Here is a 20,975-nt window from a genome sequence, read left to right on the forward strand (position 1 = left end):
CAGCAAGACACTCACAGTGAAATTTTGAATTCTAACAGCATGCTACCTCTAGCATGACAATCTTTCATTGCTTGTTATCCTAAACGTTCTCCTGATGGTTTCCTAAAATGTTGAAATTCAAAATGGACATTATGAATATACTGTAAAAATTGTAAGCAACTTTAGATTTACTGTTAACTCTATCTCTACAATATTTTCAGTTCATAAGACTATGTTACAAGCATAAGGATCTGCAATAAGCATATGCTTGCTCAAAGACATTTAAAAAATGATTATGCATTTGTTTTTATATGTTGTATGCTTCTTGAATATGCTTCTTTTTAGCATTTGTTTTGGTACTTTCAAGTCATAGTTGAAAAAGGTCTTCAGCCCAGCCCACCTACCCTGTTACCAAATGGTAAATAAAATACATAAGCAGAATTTGCGTTTGGCAAATTATTGAGGATTGCAGTCAATAAACAATGACAGATATTTGACTTGTCAGACTTCATATCCATCAGAAAATGTTACTCTGGCAACTTTTTACTATATAAGAACAATATTTAAAACCTGCTGCCTGCCATTATCGTTTGGCTTTGTCTGTTACCAAGATAGTAGGAGATGTACATAACAATATGGCTATAACTGCTGGGTTGGAGTGCTGGCTGTTTGTTGATGAAAGCAACTTACACTCCGGTTATTTCTCCAATTACCTCTCTGGTTTTGCAGAACTAATGTGTATTTGTGTGAAATAAGTTAGAGCACGTGTGGTCAGAGTTGAAAATGCACAGCTGTCAGCTGTACGTGCTTTCACAAAATGCTCCTGAATTTGCATGATATTTTCAATCTGTTCTTCATAAAACTAGAACATCATTGATGGTTGCAGTCATTAAATAATGCGAGACCTTTGAGTTTTATACTTCACATCCTTCACAAAATCCATGCTAAGACAAGACTGTTATTCTATTAACTTTTTAAGTATACAAGAGAAATGTGTCACTGATTCTCTCATTTTATTAACTTTTTCCCCGTGATTCTTTCGTTAATGGTTTCAGAGGTATACAGACCTGCATGTGAATTTTTATATATATATATATATATATATATATATATATATATATATATGGATCTTCTATAACTATTATAACACATAAATGTCCATAACATTGACGTCCATAATGTCAGTTTAAAAATGTTGAAACATGGAATGTCAACATGCACTGCACATGCTCTGAGGATTACCTCGGAGCAGGCTAAACCAACAAGTCTTTATGCACCCTCTCATGTGGGGGGGGGGGTATACACCTCATCCCCACTGCTTAATATGTAGACAACTGTGAGACTGTACAGTTCCTGGGGAAAGGGAATATTTTCCTTCCCTGGGATTGTTGATCTCTTGCACGTTAACCATCTGCTTTGGTCAACCAAATTTTGTTAACAAAACTAATGTTGATCTACTGCCTGTTTGACCTTGGATAATATATATATATATATATATATATATATATATATATATATATATATAAGGACCTTCTATAACTATTATAACACATAAATGTCCATAACATTGACGTCCATAATGTCAGTTTAAAAATGTTGAAACATGGAATGTCAACATGCACTGCACATGCTCTGAGGATTACCTTGGAGCAGGCTAAACCAACAAGTCTTTATGCACCCTCTCATGTGGGGGGGTATACACCTCATCCCACTGCTTAATATGTAGGCTAACTGTGAGACTGTACAGTTCCTGGGGAAAGGGAATATTCTCCTTCCCTGGGATTGTTGATCTCTTGCATGTTAACCATCTGCTTTGGTCAACCAAATTTTGTTAACAAAACTAATGTTGATCTACTGCCTGTTTGACCTTAGATAATATATATATATATATATATATATATATATATATATATATACATACACAGACACAGATATATATATATATATATACATACATATATATATATATATATATATATATATATATACACAATATGCATATATTATAGCAATTAGATGAAGTGTACACTATAACTGCTCAGTAGGTGTGGGTGCTCTCTGTAGGTAAAAGTAATTTACTCTGTTGTTTTTCCAGTTTAAACAGTCTGGCTTTGCAGGACTAATGTGCCTTTGTATGAAATAAGTTAGAATACTTGGTCTAGTTTGTGTTTGTGAGAAACAAACTTAAAATGTGCCCATAACTCCATAACTACTTATTTATTTTTACCAGAGTCAGACAGCTGACGTATACATAGTCAACAATGGGATATTGTGGTCCTCCTTGACGATGACCATTAGCTGAACCCAAGTGCCCTTCCCCATTCACTGTGACTACCAAACCTGACTACCTCCACTAGACTATTTCTGAAGGGTTCAGTAGGCCTACTGAACTAGGAGGGGGAACTTGGGCTCATCTGTTGGTCAGCTGTGAAGACGGCAAAATATTTAAAAAAAGGGCTAAACTTGCCTGGTACAGGGAGTGCCTGAGGATGAGAATATCTGTCTCTGGCTGCCATAATCAAGCTAAACAGTCATTGTTTTGGCTTTACAAGACTAATGCATCTCTGTGTAAAGTCATTTGGAATCTTCTACTGTGGCTATTTTTTTTTTTTTACCACAGTCAGAGATTTGATGCATACAGAATCGATTGACTGTAGCTGATGGGTACAGACATTGGTGGAGTCTAACAATAACAATTCAAATTGTCTTAATTCAGGAAGGTGAAGCCAAGAGACTATGTGTATTTATGAATGTTTCAAAAACAAAAACCAAAACCAAAAATATTTTGTGTGGTTGGGGGGGGGGGGGGTTGGGGGGGTTCCATGGTTTGAAAACTACCAGGAGTCAAGCTGCACATAATCTGACCCTAGGCACACAGAAGGATAATGACATGTGGTGGCATAGACATATAGCATACATGCTGTGATGTATACTCTGTGCGTTTGGCATACCATACAACCCCCTTCAATGCTATATGTATCTGTACAGTATAGAGCACATACAGTGCCCAGCTGTGTATTACTTGTAAAACAAACTCCTGCCTGTGGCCACAATATACTGCATTGCTATGTCAGTATGACTGCATACACCACCTGCTATCAGGTATTAAATGTGCTGCTCAGAAAGTGGGTGAATGGGCTGTGACTCTCTGGATCCTTACCATGTATCTACATATTGCAGCATAAAGAGATGGCCAGCATAATGGTCTGTCTAACATTGCAGCACTGGCCTGATTAGTAATGAGACCGTTGAATACCTACAGCAGCTTTAAAATATGGACTTCAATGGAAGGGAGTCAGCTGAGTTCCTGTAATGAAAGTAGTACTGTCCCTGCTTTCCTTGCTGGGCCAGATGTGAAACTCAATGAATTCTGAAGTTGTATTCTGCTCATCCTAGATAAGTGGCCTTGAGTAAAGGCACTGCTCACCTAGAGTGTACCTTCCCTAAAACCACGTAATTAGTGGCTGATGTGATGTTATTATCTGGGGATGTTGGACTGCAGCTGCCCTTTACATCTTCCTTCACTCAGCAGTGCCTTTCTGAATTATAGCGACTCTAGCCCCTCAGAGTACAGCATATTTTCCTCACCACTGACTGTATGGGTTTGTAAGGGTGGGTCTTCATTTTGTTTGTACGCACTGACCGCTTTGTCATGCCCATTTCCTGGACATGTCCCCATTTGTTTGTAGCCCCTGCTGTTCTGCAGCTGATCTAGGGGCAAACACTGCTGCCCTTCTGTATGAAAATTAGCATCCTGGTAAATGCCAACAACATTATACCAGGATGCCATTCTAGCTGCACTGATCACACTCCAAGTTAGGAAGTCCCACACTTTGCTGCTTGGACAAATAGTGCTGCAATAGATTGATTTTTTTATATATTAGAGCATTAGTAATGGTAGGAAAGTCAGAAAACTAGAACCCTACAATTTCATACAACTTTCGGTTTTCATCAATTTTAAATCAACAAGATTGTACAGTATCCCTATTGCCTTGCATGTACGTTGAAGAACTGACTGACATACCACAGTCTAGGATTATAAAAGCAAAAAATACACATTTCACAAACTTTTTCTCTTTATGTACATTTCAAATAAACTAACCATAACCATGCAGGGTGTGCATTTCAAAACACAGACTGACATGAGAGTGTATCAGAACAGTAGGTAACATATTTATTTCATTTAATTGTACTGTCAGGTACCATGCAGACTAAATGGCATGCATTTCAAAATATAGGCTATGATGCAAGTGTATCAAAATAAGTGGCACAGGTAGGACTCATTAAGGCTTTAAATAATGTTATCTTAAGACTTTTCACTGAGAAAATTCCACTTTAAGCTTTTTCCCAAATCTCCTATGTTTTTTATGATGCTGGATGATTATAAAGTGTTGAAAGAGTCATGTGTTACACTTTGGGTAATAGTGGCTTAAGGTCTGTTTGTAGGACTGGTGGTTAATGGGCCAAATTATTTTATGCTCCGTGTTTCAGCAAATAGAGCAAAACAGTGCCTGTTATGTTCTCCCTCCTCAACAGGAGGATATTTGACATCAGGTTATCCTTTCTATAGGCTTTGTATTCACTTTGTCAAAATTAGGCTATTTATATATCCTGCAAATTTTTTTTAATGTTCAGCACTTCCTAGAAGTTTGTGCCATGAGCAGTGGCTCCATCCCCTCCCCTTGTTGTGGCTTTACCAAGACAGAGAACTAATAACTGAACATCAATGCCTCCATTCTGTCTACAGATATTATCAAGTGGCTTAGCTACCGTGTTCCTTTATCTGTGCTGCCTATTACAATTGTATCCCAGATACACAGCTATGCTACCATCATGTAGGTACATAACGGGTAATACCATGTTGTGCTAATGCAATAAATGCACGAGAAGTTATAACTTTACCCACCCTGAACTTAAATGTTCACCTCTGTCAATGGCATGGTGAAAGAGGAATACTAGCACTTATACAAGAAGCATTAGTCAGCCCTACTCAAACTCTAGGAATGTAACTATACTTAAGTCTAATTATTTGGAACTTTTGTCACTGAAAGTCCAATGTTTCAATTTTGCTGGAAATTGGAGTGTGATAAAAAGACTTTATATCATGTTGAGGAGGGCATACATACATTTGAGGGAGAGGCTATCTTGCTTAGTTATGTGTATCGGACTTGTGGTAATGGTTGCCCCTGCTAAGTTAAAAAATAGTCACACAAGCAATCACCTCTTGCACTAATAAAGAAACCAAGGACTCTAGCTACAGTTAAAAGACCCTTCTTCCAGTGATGTGATCCTCTAAATGAGACATTTGTAATCTTTCTTGGTTATTTTAGTTATGCAGTATTGTACCAATATTTGCTGAAAACAAATCAAATGCCAGCAAGAACGCTGTCAGAAAAGCTGCAGAAAGGAATAATCCATAAAAAATCCTTTATTAATAAATGGTTACATGGTTTCATTCACCATAATACTGAACTTCATCATAAGAAATTCAATTACTCAACCCTTCCTTTTTATATCATTTATCCATTAAAACCCATTTAAAATCACCCTATCGCAACTTCTCATATCATGAATATCAATAACATATTTAAAACTCACCCAGACCAAAGGAATGTAAAATGAATGAAGAAAAAATTGTTAAAATTTGACCTGATAACATCTACCCATTATTAAAATCTAAAACAATTTCTCCAGTGTGAGGCTGGCATGCACCCTGTACTTAAAATGATCTGGCTTTATAACATCAAGAATAGAAGAGCACGTATAAGGCAGTTCTGAACCATTTGACTAAATGGATGCAATAACTGAAAATTTAAAAAAAGCATGCATGCTGAGCTCAAAGCAATTGAGATGTTTCCTTTTGCTACTTTTCTAGGTAGAAAAGGAAAAACATTATACTTCAAACGAAGATGCAGTTTTGAAATGCTGGAATTCTGTGAATGCTGCCTAAAGTCATACAATATTCCTGTACTACCATTTTTATGAAATTTCTGACACACACACACACACACACACACACACACACACACACACGCACACACATACACATGTAAAACAGAATTTTTGATAGAAGACTTAGTTATAGAAAAGTATTTACAATCTCAAGTTCTTGCTTGAGGTTATCATCTTTCTTGTCTTTCTTCTTTTGTAGCTTTTTTTTCAGGTTTCTATACTTGTTTTTCTTTTCATCATTAGGTGGTGTCACTGCATCTTCTGCTCCGTGGATTTCTACTGAGTAGATGTCAGTTTTATTCTGTTAAAAGAAAGTGGAACTTTTACATACTTATAATGCATAACCGGGGAATTAAAGTGATGCATTGAATGTAAGTTTTACATAAATATGTTTGCAAGAAATCATCCAAGACATCTATAGTGTTCTGCAAAACCTTACTGTAAAAACATTTCTCTAAAGAAAGTGAAGTTTATGTAAATAACTTATGCAACTTATAAAATAATTCATCTCCATGGCCATCCTTTTCCCAGCTTTGTGTGAAATGTAAGGACTATACAACAGTACTGTCTTTACAAAATGTGCATAATGTTTCTACCCTGCGCAACATCTTTTACACTCTCAGAACTTTTTATCACTGATTTAGAGTAATACTTTTTCACCATCTAAGACAATATTTTGCAAAGGTGATGTACCAATTCAGCATTGTGAGAGGCATCTAGACTGATTTTACTCAGAAACTAATTGCAGCCGATATACAGTGGCATATCAAAAGTTGGGAATTTTGCTAGACTGGATGTTGCAAAGACTGTTAACTTTCACAAAGCACAGAGGATTGTAAAACAGACTTGTGAATATAAGACATACCAGGTGTACTGCCATATGAAAAAATAATCAGACCCTTAAGGAACAGATGAGGTCATATACTGGCACAAACATACAGAATGAAAAGCATACTGTGTACATTACAGGTCATTATGATCTATCTTCATAGTATGCATTCACCACTGGCTGCATGTCAATATTATCTACTCTCTTTGTAGTTCATCTAGTTATTTAAAAACAGTAAATTGGATACACAGTACACACTAGTACATCATTCAACTAATAAACTTATTGCAAAACAAGAAGAAAGGAATATCACCCAAGCATTTGACAGGTTATTGGTGAAAAAAATTAAATAACAACAGCAACAGTAGCACTGCAGAGCAGAGAGCACAACAGCAAATACGTTCCCAGATAGCAGATTAATACCAAACAATCATGTCCCAACATTACTTACATGGCAAAATGCCAAGGAGGTTATTTAGTATATTACAAAGAACATGTCAAAGTAATCCCTTATAATAATACACTGTTGAAAAGTATAGAAAGCAGGTGTCATCATGAAGCAAAGAATCACAATTAGTCGCAGTGAAGTAATTATAAACTGTTTTTAATATATACATCACATCTTTTGTCAAGTATTTGTTTTGGTACTCTTAAAGCCACAGAATAGCTGCCAAACTAAAGTAGCTTTAGGACTGCGGCTCTGTTATAGGAACAGTGTGCAGAATTAGCATATCAGACCATGTACGGAGATCTTTTTATCTTAGAACTGTGCTATAATGCCTTAGATATTGTTCAGTTAGATTTATTTACTTTAGTCTTTTGAAAGACATTAAAATAGTTTATCTAATAAATACTTATATGTTCTGGTATACTACATGTCTGTGTGCTCATGTACACATGTGCATGCATTCACACACTCACACACACACACACACACACACACACACACACACACACACACACACACACACACACACACACACACACACACGGGTGCGCGCACACCTGTGTACTTTTGGGCAACAACAAATCTTGATCAAATCCTGTCCATCCATTCATTCAGCCAGCTAGCCATCCATCCATGCATGCTTTATCAGTTGTGTCTGATTCCTATATTGACCATGTGAACAGCCATCACAACCTTTTTTATCAGTTTCTTAACTGGGGAAGCCACTAGATTCAAGTATCCCATTTTCGGATAACTCAGGAGCACTGCCTTGTTAATTGACTTGCACAGAGTCACAGAGTAGGCTAATAGAAGAGGAAGGAATCAAACCCTGTACTCTTGACTACAGGAAGCAGCTCATTAACAGCTCACAGGCTTAATCCTGTGGATCAACATCCAGACATATACAGTTAAAAATATTCCTTTACATATTAAATTAGTACGTTTTAAAAGGAGAATAATCTGATGAAGTCCTTGTCCACTGTAAAGAGTGAGAAGAGCAGGACTTATCTGCTTGTAGGACCCACCTGAAGCCCATTCCTCAGGTTTGCGAAGTCAAGTTTCACTGGATTTGACTGACGGTATGCAAGTCGATCACAAGCCAGTTACCTCATGAGTGCACTTGTATGTATTTATTTTATGTGTGTGGATGTGTGTATCTGCAAAGATTGAAGTTGGTTTTATTTTGCTTTTAATTCATTGGCTGAGTGATTTTATTTGCAAATATAAATACACACACACAAACATGCACACACATGCACATTCATACACACACGTACACACACACACACACACACAAATGTATATTCATTTATATTTATTTATATATATATATATATATATATATATATATATATATATATATATATATATATATATATACACACACACACACACACACATATACATATATATATATATATATATATATAAATCTATATATATATATAAATCTATATATATATATATATATATATATATATATATATATATGGGTCTATTTAAAAAATGAACATCAGAACACCGACGTTCATTTTCACGAGCCTGAAAATACCGAAACCTGACATACCCAAATGCCAAAGCTTTCCCAGGGTAAGTAAACACTTGCCCAATGTGCCCTTTTCTCCACTGTAGTGCGATCCTGGAGTTGGTTTATATAGTTAGTGGGGGATGTGTGGGGGGTGGTTTAATTACTTTGGTGTGTATTTAGTTTAAGTTTAAGTTAAAGCTACAAGAGTGGTTACTGGCAAGGCATAAATGGCCACATTTCTCAGTTGCCTTGTATATTCTATGAAGCTTCAGTGGTCAACTGACACAGTCACCAGTAGCATAGTTCATAGTTCACAGTTCATGACAACTGTGTAAGGGCCTAAAGGCCTATTAAAAATGGACTCCAGTTTCAGTGAAAAAGCTGAATGACCCATCCATGAATCTAAATAACTTTTAAAGGTGGCTAAGGACTTACTTGTATGTATTTATAAATGTAATGTATTCTAGAGTTTGAAAGAAATGTATATCTCAGTGTACTTCTGCACTTTGTGATTGTGAAATAATGCTTCTCACCTATAGAAGATAAAGTAGATTGCGGAGATCTGCATTCATCAGTACTCAGAATTAATTACACATCCTGTAATACCTTGAAAGCCAGTCAGTTTTCCTTGCAAGTGCCAGTAACAAACTGAGTATGAAGTGATGTGCTCAAGTCTGACTTTTGCAAGATTTCCAATAGCAGGTATTCTTTTTTGTATATTTTCTTTGTATACTCTCCAAGGTCAGCATATCACATTTACTATAAATCCAGAACAATGAGATATACACTCAATGACTGTTCTTATGTACATTACAAATAGTTTTACGAGAAAGGTAACATCCCATGAGTTAAAATTAATATATACATATATATATATATATATATATATATATATATATATATATATATATATATATATATATCCCATTACTCTTATAGCCTTTGTCTTAGTTATCTGTATAGTTTAGATTTTTGCTTGAAGTAATTTCTAGATCTTTATATTCATTCACAACATTAAGGTTTACTGCTCACATGCATATACTGGACCTATAGGATGGTTTCCAAAAATACAAAACACCACATCATGTAATCCATGATCTCTTAGCCACTTATGTACATTTCCCAGCTTTACAATAAATGTATTTATATCACTAGAACTGGTAAAGAAGGCCCCTTTTACAACATAGTCTGAATTACTGAGTATTTGGGAATCCAGCATGAAAGATATTGGAAAGTGGAAAAGACCAATTACATTCTCTGATATCTGTCCCTCGGCCAGTTTTCCATCCATTTGATCACACAAGGGTTAACTGATATTTGTTGCATGGAACTAATGATAAATATATGGGAAATACTGTTAAAGGTTGTTGATAAATCAAGATACACAGTTGCCAGCCCAATACTAAAATCCATGTCCCTGCTAACTGGATCATACAAATTGAACAGGTCTGTAAAAGTAGACCTGTGTCTAGTAAATCCATGTTTGAAAATATCATGCAATGATTCTGCTGTGTTATTACACATAATAATAGAAGATAGTAACTAATCTTGTCTGAAGCACACCATTCTGTATATGCACAAACAGACAAAATATGAGATGTCAAGAACTGGCCTAAACCCAGTAACAAATGTCAGGGGAAAGCAATTGTAAATCTGGCACTGTACTATAAGAAGTTTGTATCAAACTTTGCTACTCTGCAAAAATACAATTTCTCCTCAAACTTTATAGAATTAATTAAAAACTATATGAAAAGTCCATAGCCTATATAAAGATAGGATCTTATCTATCTAGCTCATTCGAAATATTAAGAGGTACTAAACAGGGATGCCCTCCTCTCCCCATTACTCTTTGCCCTGGCTATTGAGCCTGTTCCAAATTATGTTAGAAAAAATGACAATTAAAGGATATAAAGTGTCAGACAAATTTTCCCGCAAGATACAACTGTATGCTGATGACCTACTAATAACTTCTAATGATACTGAAAATTCATTAGATCACCTGTTACATAAACTAGACTTCTTTGCAAACATATTTGATCTAAAATTCAATCACAACAAAACTCAGGCACTTCCAGTGAATAACAATGTTACTATGAAACTTAGATCAAAAAGAGACATAAACTGGGAGGACATGCATATTAAATATCTAGGTATCATTATTGAATCTAATTATAAAAAAAAAATCCCAAATCTAATTGCCAGCAACTTATAAACTCAATTACTAGTCTGACAGTTGGAACAGACTCTTCTTCACATTTGAAGACAGACTGACTAATCAAAATGATAATGTTACCTACAATCGTATTCATTGGCCAAGCTCTAATAATTCCACCACCTCTCAAAATTAAACAGAATATTAATAACTTATTGGTTGTTGTTGTTGTTGTTCCAACAAAAACAACAACAATAACAACAATTAATAACTTATTGGTATCCCAAAAAAAACAAGATGTTTTCTTCTCTGGTACACCACAAACTGGGATGAAGGAGGTATAGGGTTTCCAAATATTGATTTTTATTTAAACTCCGCATTTATTAACATAGTGTTGCTTTGGAATAATACTTCTTATACATCATATTGGAAATCAATACATGAAACCTTACCTCTAATTAGTAATAGGACATTGCTTGAACCATATACTCAAATACATACAAACACCTTTATATGGATTTTAAAAATATACATTCAAAGTGAAAGGTCAGAACTTGTTCTCACACCTGTTATATACCAAATATTGCTGTTGTTCAAAAAGCTTATGTTTTCTAATCAATTAATTAAGCATTTGTTAATAATTATGTTTCCCATTGCTTACACAAATGAATGTTTGATATCTTTTGATACTTAGAAAATGTTAGAATTTAAGAAGGGTGATCTATTATATTGGAATCAGTTTCTGTCAGCGAATAAAATAAGTTCTGCAGACTATTTGATCAACAGATATAGTTTGCAAAATTGCAATTTGCTGGACATCCAAACTTGTAAGAATTTTACACATACTAAGCTCGCACCCTCATTAGAAGCATACAATAAGAGTAACTTAAAAATCTTGGATTTTATCTCAACAATTATTAATAGCTCACCCAAGAACACTTCATACATATCTGTTATTTATAAAATTCTCAGAAACTATTTTAGCAAAACAGTTGTTTCTTTTCAGAATTATTTAACTGAAGTTAATAGACAAGTATTCTCAGAAAAAGATAAAATCTTTGTTTACAGTCGGTGAAGGAATCCACATCTTCCCTGTTCTGGCATGTATACACATGGAAATTTCTACATAGATGTTTTTTCACCTCACATAGACTAGTAATAATGTGCAAGAAAGATGAAATGAAATGCTGGAGATGTGGACCCCCTGATGCTGACTGGATACATATGGTTGTTAATTGCAAAATAATTTCCCCATTTTGGTATGACTTTAAATATCTTTGTAAAGCTCTGTGGAATGACAATTGTATAATTTCTGACTCCCTTATCCTTTTCAATGTTCCTGAAGTCATTCCTAAAAACTAAACATTTTTACTATGGTCTATCCTCTCTATAGCAAGGAAAATTGTTACTAAAAATTGGAAATCCCAGCATACTCCTGTCTTTAAAGTTGTTTATTCATCTTCTGAAATACATTAGTAAGAATGAGATTGCTGCTGTAAAACAAGGACTAACAACACAACTCATCACTTAATTGCTTGGCCAAAATTGTCTAATCAGTTAGATAAATATTAAGTGTTCTCCTATATATATTGCTTTTTTAGCTGTTATGGACATTGTATATAGTTTATTTTTTCTTGTTACTATACTGTTATGTTATTGTGTTATAAAATGAATAAAAACATTTTGAAAAACAAACGTTGCTACTACAGCCTGTTCTCTAACAAACCTTACAAAAAATAAGCCTCTCCCCATTAACATAAGGTGAACTACAGGAGCAGAAGCATGGATAAAAGAGTGCTTAAAAATGTATAAGATACACCCTACACTGATTGATTACATTACAGTAACCATGAAACAGTGGCAGACCACTTTGTAATTAAGCCATAATAAAGGACAGATTATTATCCCAGGGGTAAAAATCTAAAGGGGGATATTCCAGGGTGACTCTCTGTCACCGTTGCTGTTCTGCCTTGCCATTAATCCATTAAGCTGTTTACTTAACAGCTTAGGCCATGGCTACAATTTGGCTTCTAGAAAACAACAAAGTCTAATGACTTCTCATCTTCCCTTTATCAGTGATTTAAAACTGTATAGCTCATCAGATGAGGAACTGAAAGCACAGCTGCAGGTTATCAAAACTTTTTCAGATGATATTGGAATGTCATTTGGTCTTGATAAATGTGAAAAAGCAACCTTTTAAAAAGGAATATTGCAGCACCAGGAAAACATCAGTTTGGGGCAAGAATGCAATATAAAAGAACTTGAGCAAGAGGGACTGTATAAATACTTGGGAATTGATGAAGGATAAGCGATAAAACATGAACAAATGTGAATAAACCTCAGTAAGGAATACTTTAGAAAACTTAAATTAATCCTGAAAACAGCATTGACATCTAGGAACAAGATCTTCTTCTTTCAGCTTTTCCTGGTTAGGGGTCGCCACAGTGGATCACCTGTCCATTCATGATTGGCAGTGGAGTTTTACGGTGTCGAGTTGCCAGCCCGGCACCCAACCTTCCACAGAAGGCCCACACATGCACACACTCATGCCTAGGGCCAATTTAAAGTGTCCAATCCACCTACAAAATGTCTTTGGGATGTGGGAGGAAACCGGAGCACCCAGAAGAAACCCACACGTCCACAGGGAGGACATGCAGACTCCTCACAGAAGGCACCCCAGCCGAGGATTGAACCAGAGAACCTCTTGCTGTGAGGTGGCAATGCTAACCACTGCACCACCGCAGCCGCCCACTAGGAACAAGATCCAAGCCATAAATCAATTTGCTCTTCCTTTCCTAACCTATAGTTTTGGAGTGATTGACTGGCCCAAAAAAGTGTTGGATAGATTGGATATTAAAACAAGAAGGATGCTTCATGCTCACTAAATGATTTATAAAAATCAGTGTATACCATGATTACATATTCCCCTTTCCGAAGGAGGGATGGGCCTCCTTGAAATTGATTACATTTAGAGATCAGCAATCATGGGACTCCACACATATCTATTGACCTCACAAGATCCAAATGTAGTGAAAGTTTTGAAACATGAAGAGAATAAATCTAAGCTGGCATCTCTGCTTAATTTAGCAGATGCATATCGATGTCAAGCAGGAATGGAAATCAAACCAGAAGTGGATAAAAACCAGGCAGCAACTGAATGTTCCAAAAAACAAAAGAAAGAATATAAGGTGAAGGACCAGATGAGAAGGCAAGAAATGTAGAAAACACATAAATATAGTTGCAAGTATGGAAAACTTCTGGAAGAGCCTCATGTTGATCAAGAATGAATGCAGGAATGGTTAAGGAGAGGTGAATTTACATCAAGAAATGAAAGGTCAATATTGGCAGCCCAAGACAGTGGGCTACGTATATGCTGGTTTAGAAAGTCCATTGAGCATGTGGGAGAAACATATATGTAGGTTTTGTAAAACCAAATTGGAAACAGTCACACACCTTGTTGCTGGTTGCGATGCATTAATGGCAGAGGAACTGTATACTGAAAGGCATAATAAAGTGGTGAGACTGTTACACTGGAGATTGTGCAAACATTGTACTGAAGTGGCTGAAGAACACTGGAAACATGAGCCACAAAAAATCATAGAAAATGATGAAGTTTATATCACATGGGATCACGCAATACCAACAGTTCAAAAGATAGATGCTAGAAATCCAGATATAGTGGTCCAACAAAAGAAGACAAAAGTAGCATTGATTATTGAAATTGCCACACCCAGTGACTACAGTGTCTTGTGTACAGAGAAACACAAAGTCATAAAATACCTTCATCTGCAGACAGAAATGAGAGCCATGTGGAAGAAAGATACCCAGACAGTTCCAATAGTAGTAGGAGCAAATGGTCTTATAAAAAAGCATTTGCAATTGTATTTAGATATGTTACCAATTCAACACTGTATGAATTGCAGACGGAGTCATTACTGGGCACATTGCAGGTGCGAAGAGCACTTTTGGCTAACAACAAAGAGTGAAACAATACTAATTTCATGAACTTTAATTGTACTTTGACTTAGGAATGGGGTCCATTCCTGTCATGGTATTGCAAACCCAAAATACTTGGGGAAGTTAAAAATGGCAGATAAGGGTTTTAAAGACCTGAAAGCTATATATTGTTAGGAGCCTGCTTTGGTTGACCCTGAATGAGATAAACCCTTTATCATGTACACTGGTGCTTACTAAATAGGGTTAGGAGTTGTGCTATCCTGGGTGTAGTTGGGAAGGAGCAACCAGTCTGTTGCCTTTAGCAGGAATCTCAGGAAAGCTGAGCCAAGTAACTCAGCTGTAGAGTGAGAGCATCTGGCTGTGGTCAGTGGTCTGATTTAAAGACTATGTTGGCACTGTAACACAGATAAATAAAACCTTATGACTTAAAAATAATCTTGGATAAATTAATGAGATGTTCATTAATGGATCTGGTCAGAGAAGGATAGGAATGAATTACTGATGCCAGTTCACCAGTCCTGGTGGTAGGAAAGGCAAGCCAATCCATCAACTACTAACCCCCATCAGAAACTCAGCGATCCACTGAAGGTCATTAACTAACATGTAACCAAGTAGCATTATATCATGCAGCTGGGCTCTGCCCATATAAGGCAATATTCTCTCATCAGATCAACAGTAGTGTTAAGGCAGAGAAGAGAGTGCGTGAGACAGACAAATCCTGAGAGGGCTGATGTCTGGCAGACATTAGGAATGAAAAGAATATATAACGAAGCCCAACGGGATAAAATAGAAGCATATTTGGTGGATTGTGAAAGCTGGTAGCTGTATACAGACAGCAGCTATACGACTATCAGTTATATTCAGTAATGCCATCTAAGAGAAGAACATTCTTAATGACTGACCAGATAAAATATATATGTGAAAAGTGTTTTTTTTTTTCTTTTTCTCATGTACACGAATGTTGTACATAAATCTACTGTTTTGAACTGGCAAATACTCAACAAATGTCTGATTTACAGCCTTAAATGTTTGACATTCCTCATTGTCACTTTAAAAAAACTGTGACACGTGCATCTGTTCTGTAATCACAATATACTTCTGAATATTAGAGCAATTATTTTTCATTATGTTATTGTATTTTGTGTTCTGTGTTTGCCAGCTGGCCAAGGTTAGAATTCAAAATTATTCTTGAACCAATTAATAAGCACAAGTAAAAATGCATAGAAAAAATAAATTGGCTGTTAGCCCTCTTTGTAAGGGAGATTGTAAGAGACAGCATGATGGAAATGCACCAATTAATTTAAAAGGGAAGCCTCATGAAGGTACTGAAGTGGCCTGTAATTTGGAAGTGATGTGAGTTGTGGTAATGAATGATGGGCTAGGCAAGTCTTGATTAGAGGCACAACAAACTAATGGGCACAGTATTTTTTAACATAAGGGGTGTGTAAATTGTGACTAGGCTTATAAATGCCTTAGAGCAGATAGCCTAGTATAAACCTATGAACCTATGAACCTATAATTCTTAATCTAAAGATCTGCAAGACTGTAAGTCCACCTCATTATGGAGAAATGTAAATGAGCTATAGAACTCCAGCTCTTCATCTTTTGCACACATGCTCAACGGTGGCACTAGAAAAGCCTATCGTACAACTATAATGCCTATGATTGGAAGGAAGTAAGAGTAATAAGAGATCTGAAGTTGTCAGTTTTCATCTGATTCAACCTTTGGGCTGTCGGATCTGAATGGTTCCAACCTCAGCAACTTTTTGGAAGCTGGGGATCCATTGCTCTGACTTCCCCCCTACCAATGTTTCCCTCTTGTTGTCCATATAAGGTAAAATTCTCACATCAGGTCAACTGTATTCTTAGTTATCAAGCCACCAAGGGGATGGGGGAATCAGAGATGAGCAGAAAACTGTGATAGCTGCTTGGTTGGCAGTATCCTGTAATTGGCCTTTACCTCAGATCTCATTTGCTACGTCTGTTGGAAGGATGTTGGCTTCAAGGGCTCTGATCTTTTCTCTCAGAGAAGTGCTATTTCTTCTTTAAGGTCCATCTGTTCTTTATGGAAGTGGATGTTGATAGGATGATGTGGAGGTTCCTTCCAATGTATATTCAACTTGGGACTCTCCAAGTACTACTCCCTTCAGGTACACTGGTTTCAGTCTCTTCCACCCCTCCAATGATGTCTACAATTACAGTCCAACCTTTGGATCTGATGTCTATGAATCTGAACCACCAGAGACAACCTTTGTTGCAGCTGATAGTCCTTTCATACTCCTTTCATCTTTGACTCATATGTATCTCTTATTCATTCGACTCTGATATTGTTAGAGCTCGACAAGTCTCAAAGCCGAAGCCTCTTTGCTGATGCTTGAGGGGTGGGATTGACTCTGAAGTTATTGGAGCCATATCTTTCTTTCCATGCCTCAGTGCTTGATAGCTTGGCTCCATTGTTGGCCTCAGAGCTGTTGCAGGTTGTGGCAGAGGGTGCTTTTTCTATCCACATTTCAGATCAAGGAAGTGCTTCTTCAGCTCTGGTTGCATTCTTGCTGTTCAAGGTGTTTGAATGAGTTCACTCCAAACCAAGAGAGAGGAGGTGTCTCTACAATACGTGACTCTTGCCTGCCACCCATTGGATTCTGTGTCTGAGCACCCCCATCCTGATCGATGGAGTCAGTCAGTCTCTGTTAGCCTTGAGGCTACTCACCACAGGAGTTCCCTGTCTTATTCCAAACCCTCCAGGAAGCACAAGTGCAGCAGGGCCCTACGAAAGAGACATGTAAGAGGAAACATTTGGACTCCTCCCTAGAGTCCGTCACAGAGGAACCTAGTACTCAGATTTGCCCTCTCCTGAAAAGTATGTGCTCCTCTAGGCTTTTGGGGGTGGCTGTTCAACCTAATGGGTGGTGCCTGCTACTGATGCCCTTATAGGTCTTTTGTCTCAGTGGGCGTGGAAGGGTCCTGATGTGGTGGAGACCATCCCAAGGAAACCCAACAAGATCTTGGTCACCTCAAAAGGCAAAGACCACTGGAGCAATGGTCCCTGGTAGATGCCATGGTTGTTGCAGCAGTCACTGAGAAAGAGATCTTAAAAGACAGGACATCTGTTCATTCTCCTAACAGGGAGTCAAGGGTGTTGGACAAGTTTGTGAAATGTATGTATACATTAGCAACTGAACTACCTTTCTCATATGACATGTTTCCAGAGGAACCTGACAAATGAGCTTTCCAATCAGTGCCCAATGTATCCATGCATTTGCTTTTGAATGCATCTGATGGTACATCTAGAGTAGCAGGCACTGATATAGCCATCCACTGACATACGTGGATACAATTATGTGACTTTGCAGAAGGTTTCAAGATGCCCTTCCTTAATGCCCCATTTGATTGTTTGACACTTTTCAGACTGAAGGTTAAGGAGACTCTCACTAGTAGCCAGCAAGACGGTAAAACCTTGTCTGACACTGGGATCTGATTCTATGCTGCGCAGAGGACCTTTGCTAGGAACCAGAAGGGTGGAAAGAAGATATGGTTCAGAAAGTCTCAAGGTTTTAGCCAGTTCTCTCCTGTGAAAAAAATCCTCCTGAGGTGAGGGTGGGAAGGCATTTCAATGGACATCACCCTATGGGCAGAGGCGGACTGCAAAATCAAGTAATTTATGGTCCTTTTACTAAGAAACTTTTCCAGTGCTCCTGAAGGGTTGCCCAACTGCCACACTTTGGAGGCAGTCAAGGGGCACTTATCCCTGCAACTTCAAGCCTGGTAGGCCATCACACAAGATACATGGGTGCTGAGGATAATGACCAGAGGCTACTGTATTCCTTTTATTTTCCCGCTGCAGACAAAAAAAACATATAGGATTCTCAATGCACCACCCAGTCAGATGGTCTCCGCAGCAACAGCAGAAGTAAAAAAAATGCTGCTAGAAAAAAACGCCATCTAGCAGGTGTCCCAAGACTAGTTAGGATTTGAAGTCTATTCCAAGTTCTTTTGAGTTCCAAAGAAAACAGAGGACCTCAGGCCAGTCTTGGCTTAAGCCACCTCAATCAGTTTGTGAAACAGACAAAATTCTGGATGGTCATAATTCATTCCATTCTACCTCTCTTGAGAAAGGATGACTGGATGTGCTCTACAGATCTCCAAGATGCCTACTATCATATCAAGATAATGAAGCAGTCCAGGAGGATTCTTCATTCCATCTGGGAGCCCTTTGGTCTCACCACAGTCCCCCCTCCCCCACTGTGTGTTTAACAAATGTATGGCAGTGGTAGTAGTGTATTTCAGACTACAAGGGTTCTGGGTGCTCCCATATTTAGATGATTGGGTAGTTATCTCTCCAACGAGGTATCTTTTGGTCCAACAAAGGGACTTCTTGCTACATCTTCTACAGCAACTGGGGATTGAGCTAACTGACACCTACACAACAGACAGAGTTCATTGGATGCCACCTGAATATGATCAATCAAGTTGCCAAACTCCCAGACTCCATGATCCCATCCATATGCCAGGTAGCTGTTCAGGTCCTTCACCATTCCTTCTTTCCCACAAAGTTTATTCTGTGGCTGCTAGGGTTGATGGTCTCTGCAATCACACTAGTTCCCCTAGCAAGATGTCTGAGTTCTATCCAGAGAGACAACAAGTAGGGGGGATCCCATGCTTATCCAGTTTGCCAGGAAACCATGCGAGTGTGGCAAGGGGCAATATTTTCCCATTGCTTTCATATAGCAATGTACATTCTAGGGACTTCCAATGTTCTAGCAGACAAACTGAGCAGACCCATTCCTCTGCCTCATGAGTGGTCTCTCAATCATGCAATGGAGACAGAAATCTTCAGTCACTGAGGCCAACCTTGCCGCATTCTTTTTGCTTTGTGCCTAAACAACAAATGCAGCGCTTACTTTTCCCTGATCTATCCACAGTGTCAATCACCAATCAATGCTCTATTCCACTATTGGCCTCCAGTTCTTCTGTACACCTTTCCAACATATCTTTGATAACAAAATGTATTCAAAAAGCCAGAAGGTGCAAGGGCAAGGTAGTCCTCATTTCTCCATTTTGGCCCTGGCAGGTTTGGTTCCCCTTCCTCTGGCCTCGTCTACTACATCCTCCCAGGATGCTGGGCTCTCAGACAGATCTTCTGAGTCACCCATCTGGACAGCCTTACCTGGATCTAAAGGCCATGAAGCTAACCAGGTTCCTTCATTTTTAACGATGTCCAGAGATGCAGAGCTGTCAGTTTTATATATATATATATATATATATATATATATATATATATATATATATATTAGCCTGCTTATTTTGATTATTGTATACGTACTATTGGTGAGCAGGCAAACTTGATCTGAGGCAGTGTAGGGGAATAGAGGGAATTATGGGTAGGGGAGGAGTCAGACCCCTGGATCTTCAGCTTTCAAAACAGTTGCCAAGTTCCGATCCAATCAGATTTAACAACTCAAAGGTTGAACTGGATTAAAGACAAGACAACACATATCTATTGTTATGCTAAGTACATAACTTTCATTTCTAGGTGTTCTAAAGGGCAAAGCAACAAATGTGGATAAGCTAGAAGTCATAGAGGTAAAATCCTGATAAGTTGCAAAAATAATAAACAAATAATTACAATTTTGAAGGGCTGGCATAATATGGGAGAAAGGCAGAATTGCTTAACCAAAATAGAAAGAGAAGAATGAAGACATATTCATGATGGGTGCATAGGAGGCTGGCAAGTCCAACCCTTTCTCCAGTTAGCCTAAAAAAATGGTCTGCTACAGATACTCATGTGTCATTAACTCACAACACACTTCCCTGCTGTCATTCGCTCATGTTGGCAAGTGTACTAACTCCCACTAACTCAGTCCCCATGAAGTAACCGAAGGCTAACTATCCCTCTCAGAACTCTAACCCTAAAACTCCCACCCAGTCCCTAAAACTAAACTCCCATTCAGTCCCTAAAGCTAAAATCCACCTTCATTCCCTAACCATATCCTTCTACTGCCTTCTGATCACTCCCTAAACCTAAATTCCCTCCCCCTCTTTAACTACAACCTTCTGATAGCTTCCAATCACTCTCTAAACCTAAAATCCCCCTCCCTACCCTAACCAGAACCTTCTGATCACTTCTGCA

At 37.7% G+C, this 20,975-nt stretch overlaps 1 protein-coding gene across 1 annotated transcript in view; it reads right to left on the reverse strand.

Moving 5' to 3' along the window:
* ATP12A (ATPase H+/K+ transporting non-gastric alpha2 subunit) overlaps positions 1 to 20,975 on the reverse strand; it is a 534,499-nt gene that overhangs the window by 469,888 nt on the left and 43,636 nt on the right. Inside the window, exon 2 of the mRNA XM_044081130.1 lies at positions 6,077 to 6,232. Coding sequence (XP_043937065.1) covers positions 6,077 to 6,232 — 156 coding nt within the window. The remainder of the gene's footprint in view (positions 1 to 6,076; positions 6,233 to 20,975) is intronic.

Source organism: Protopterus annectens, chromosome 8.part0 (assembly GCF_019279795.1).
Source record: "Protopterus annectens isolate FY-2018-M chromosome 8.part0, PAN1.0, whole genome shotgun sequence".
NCBI lineage: Eukaryota > Metazoa > Chordata > Ceratodontiformes > Protopteridae > Protopterus > Protopterus annectens.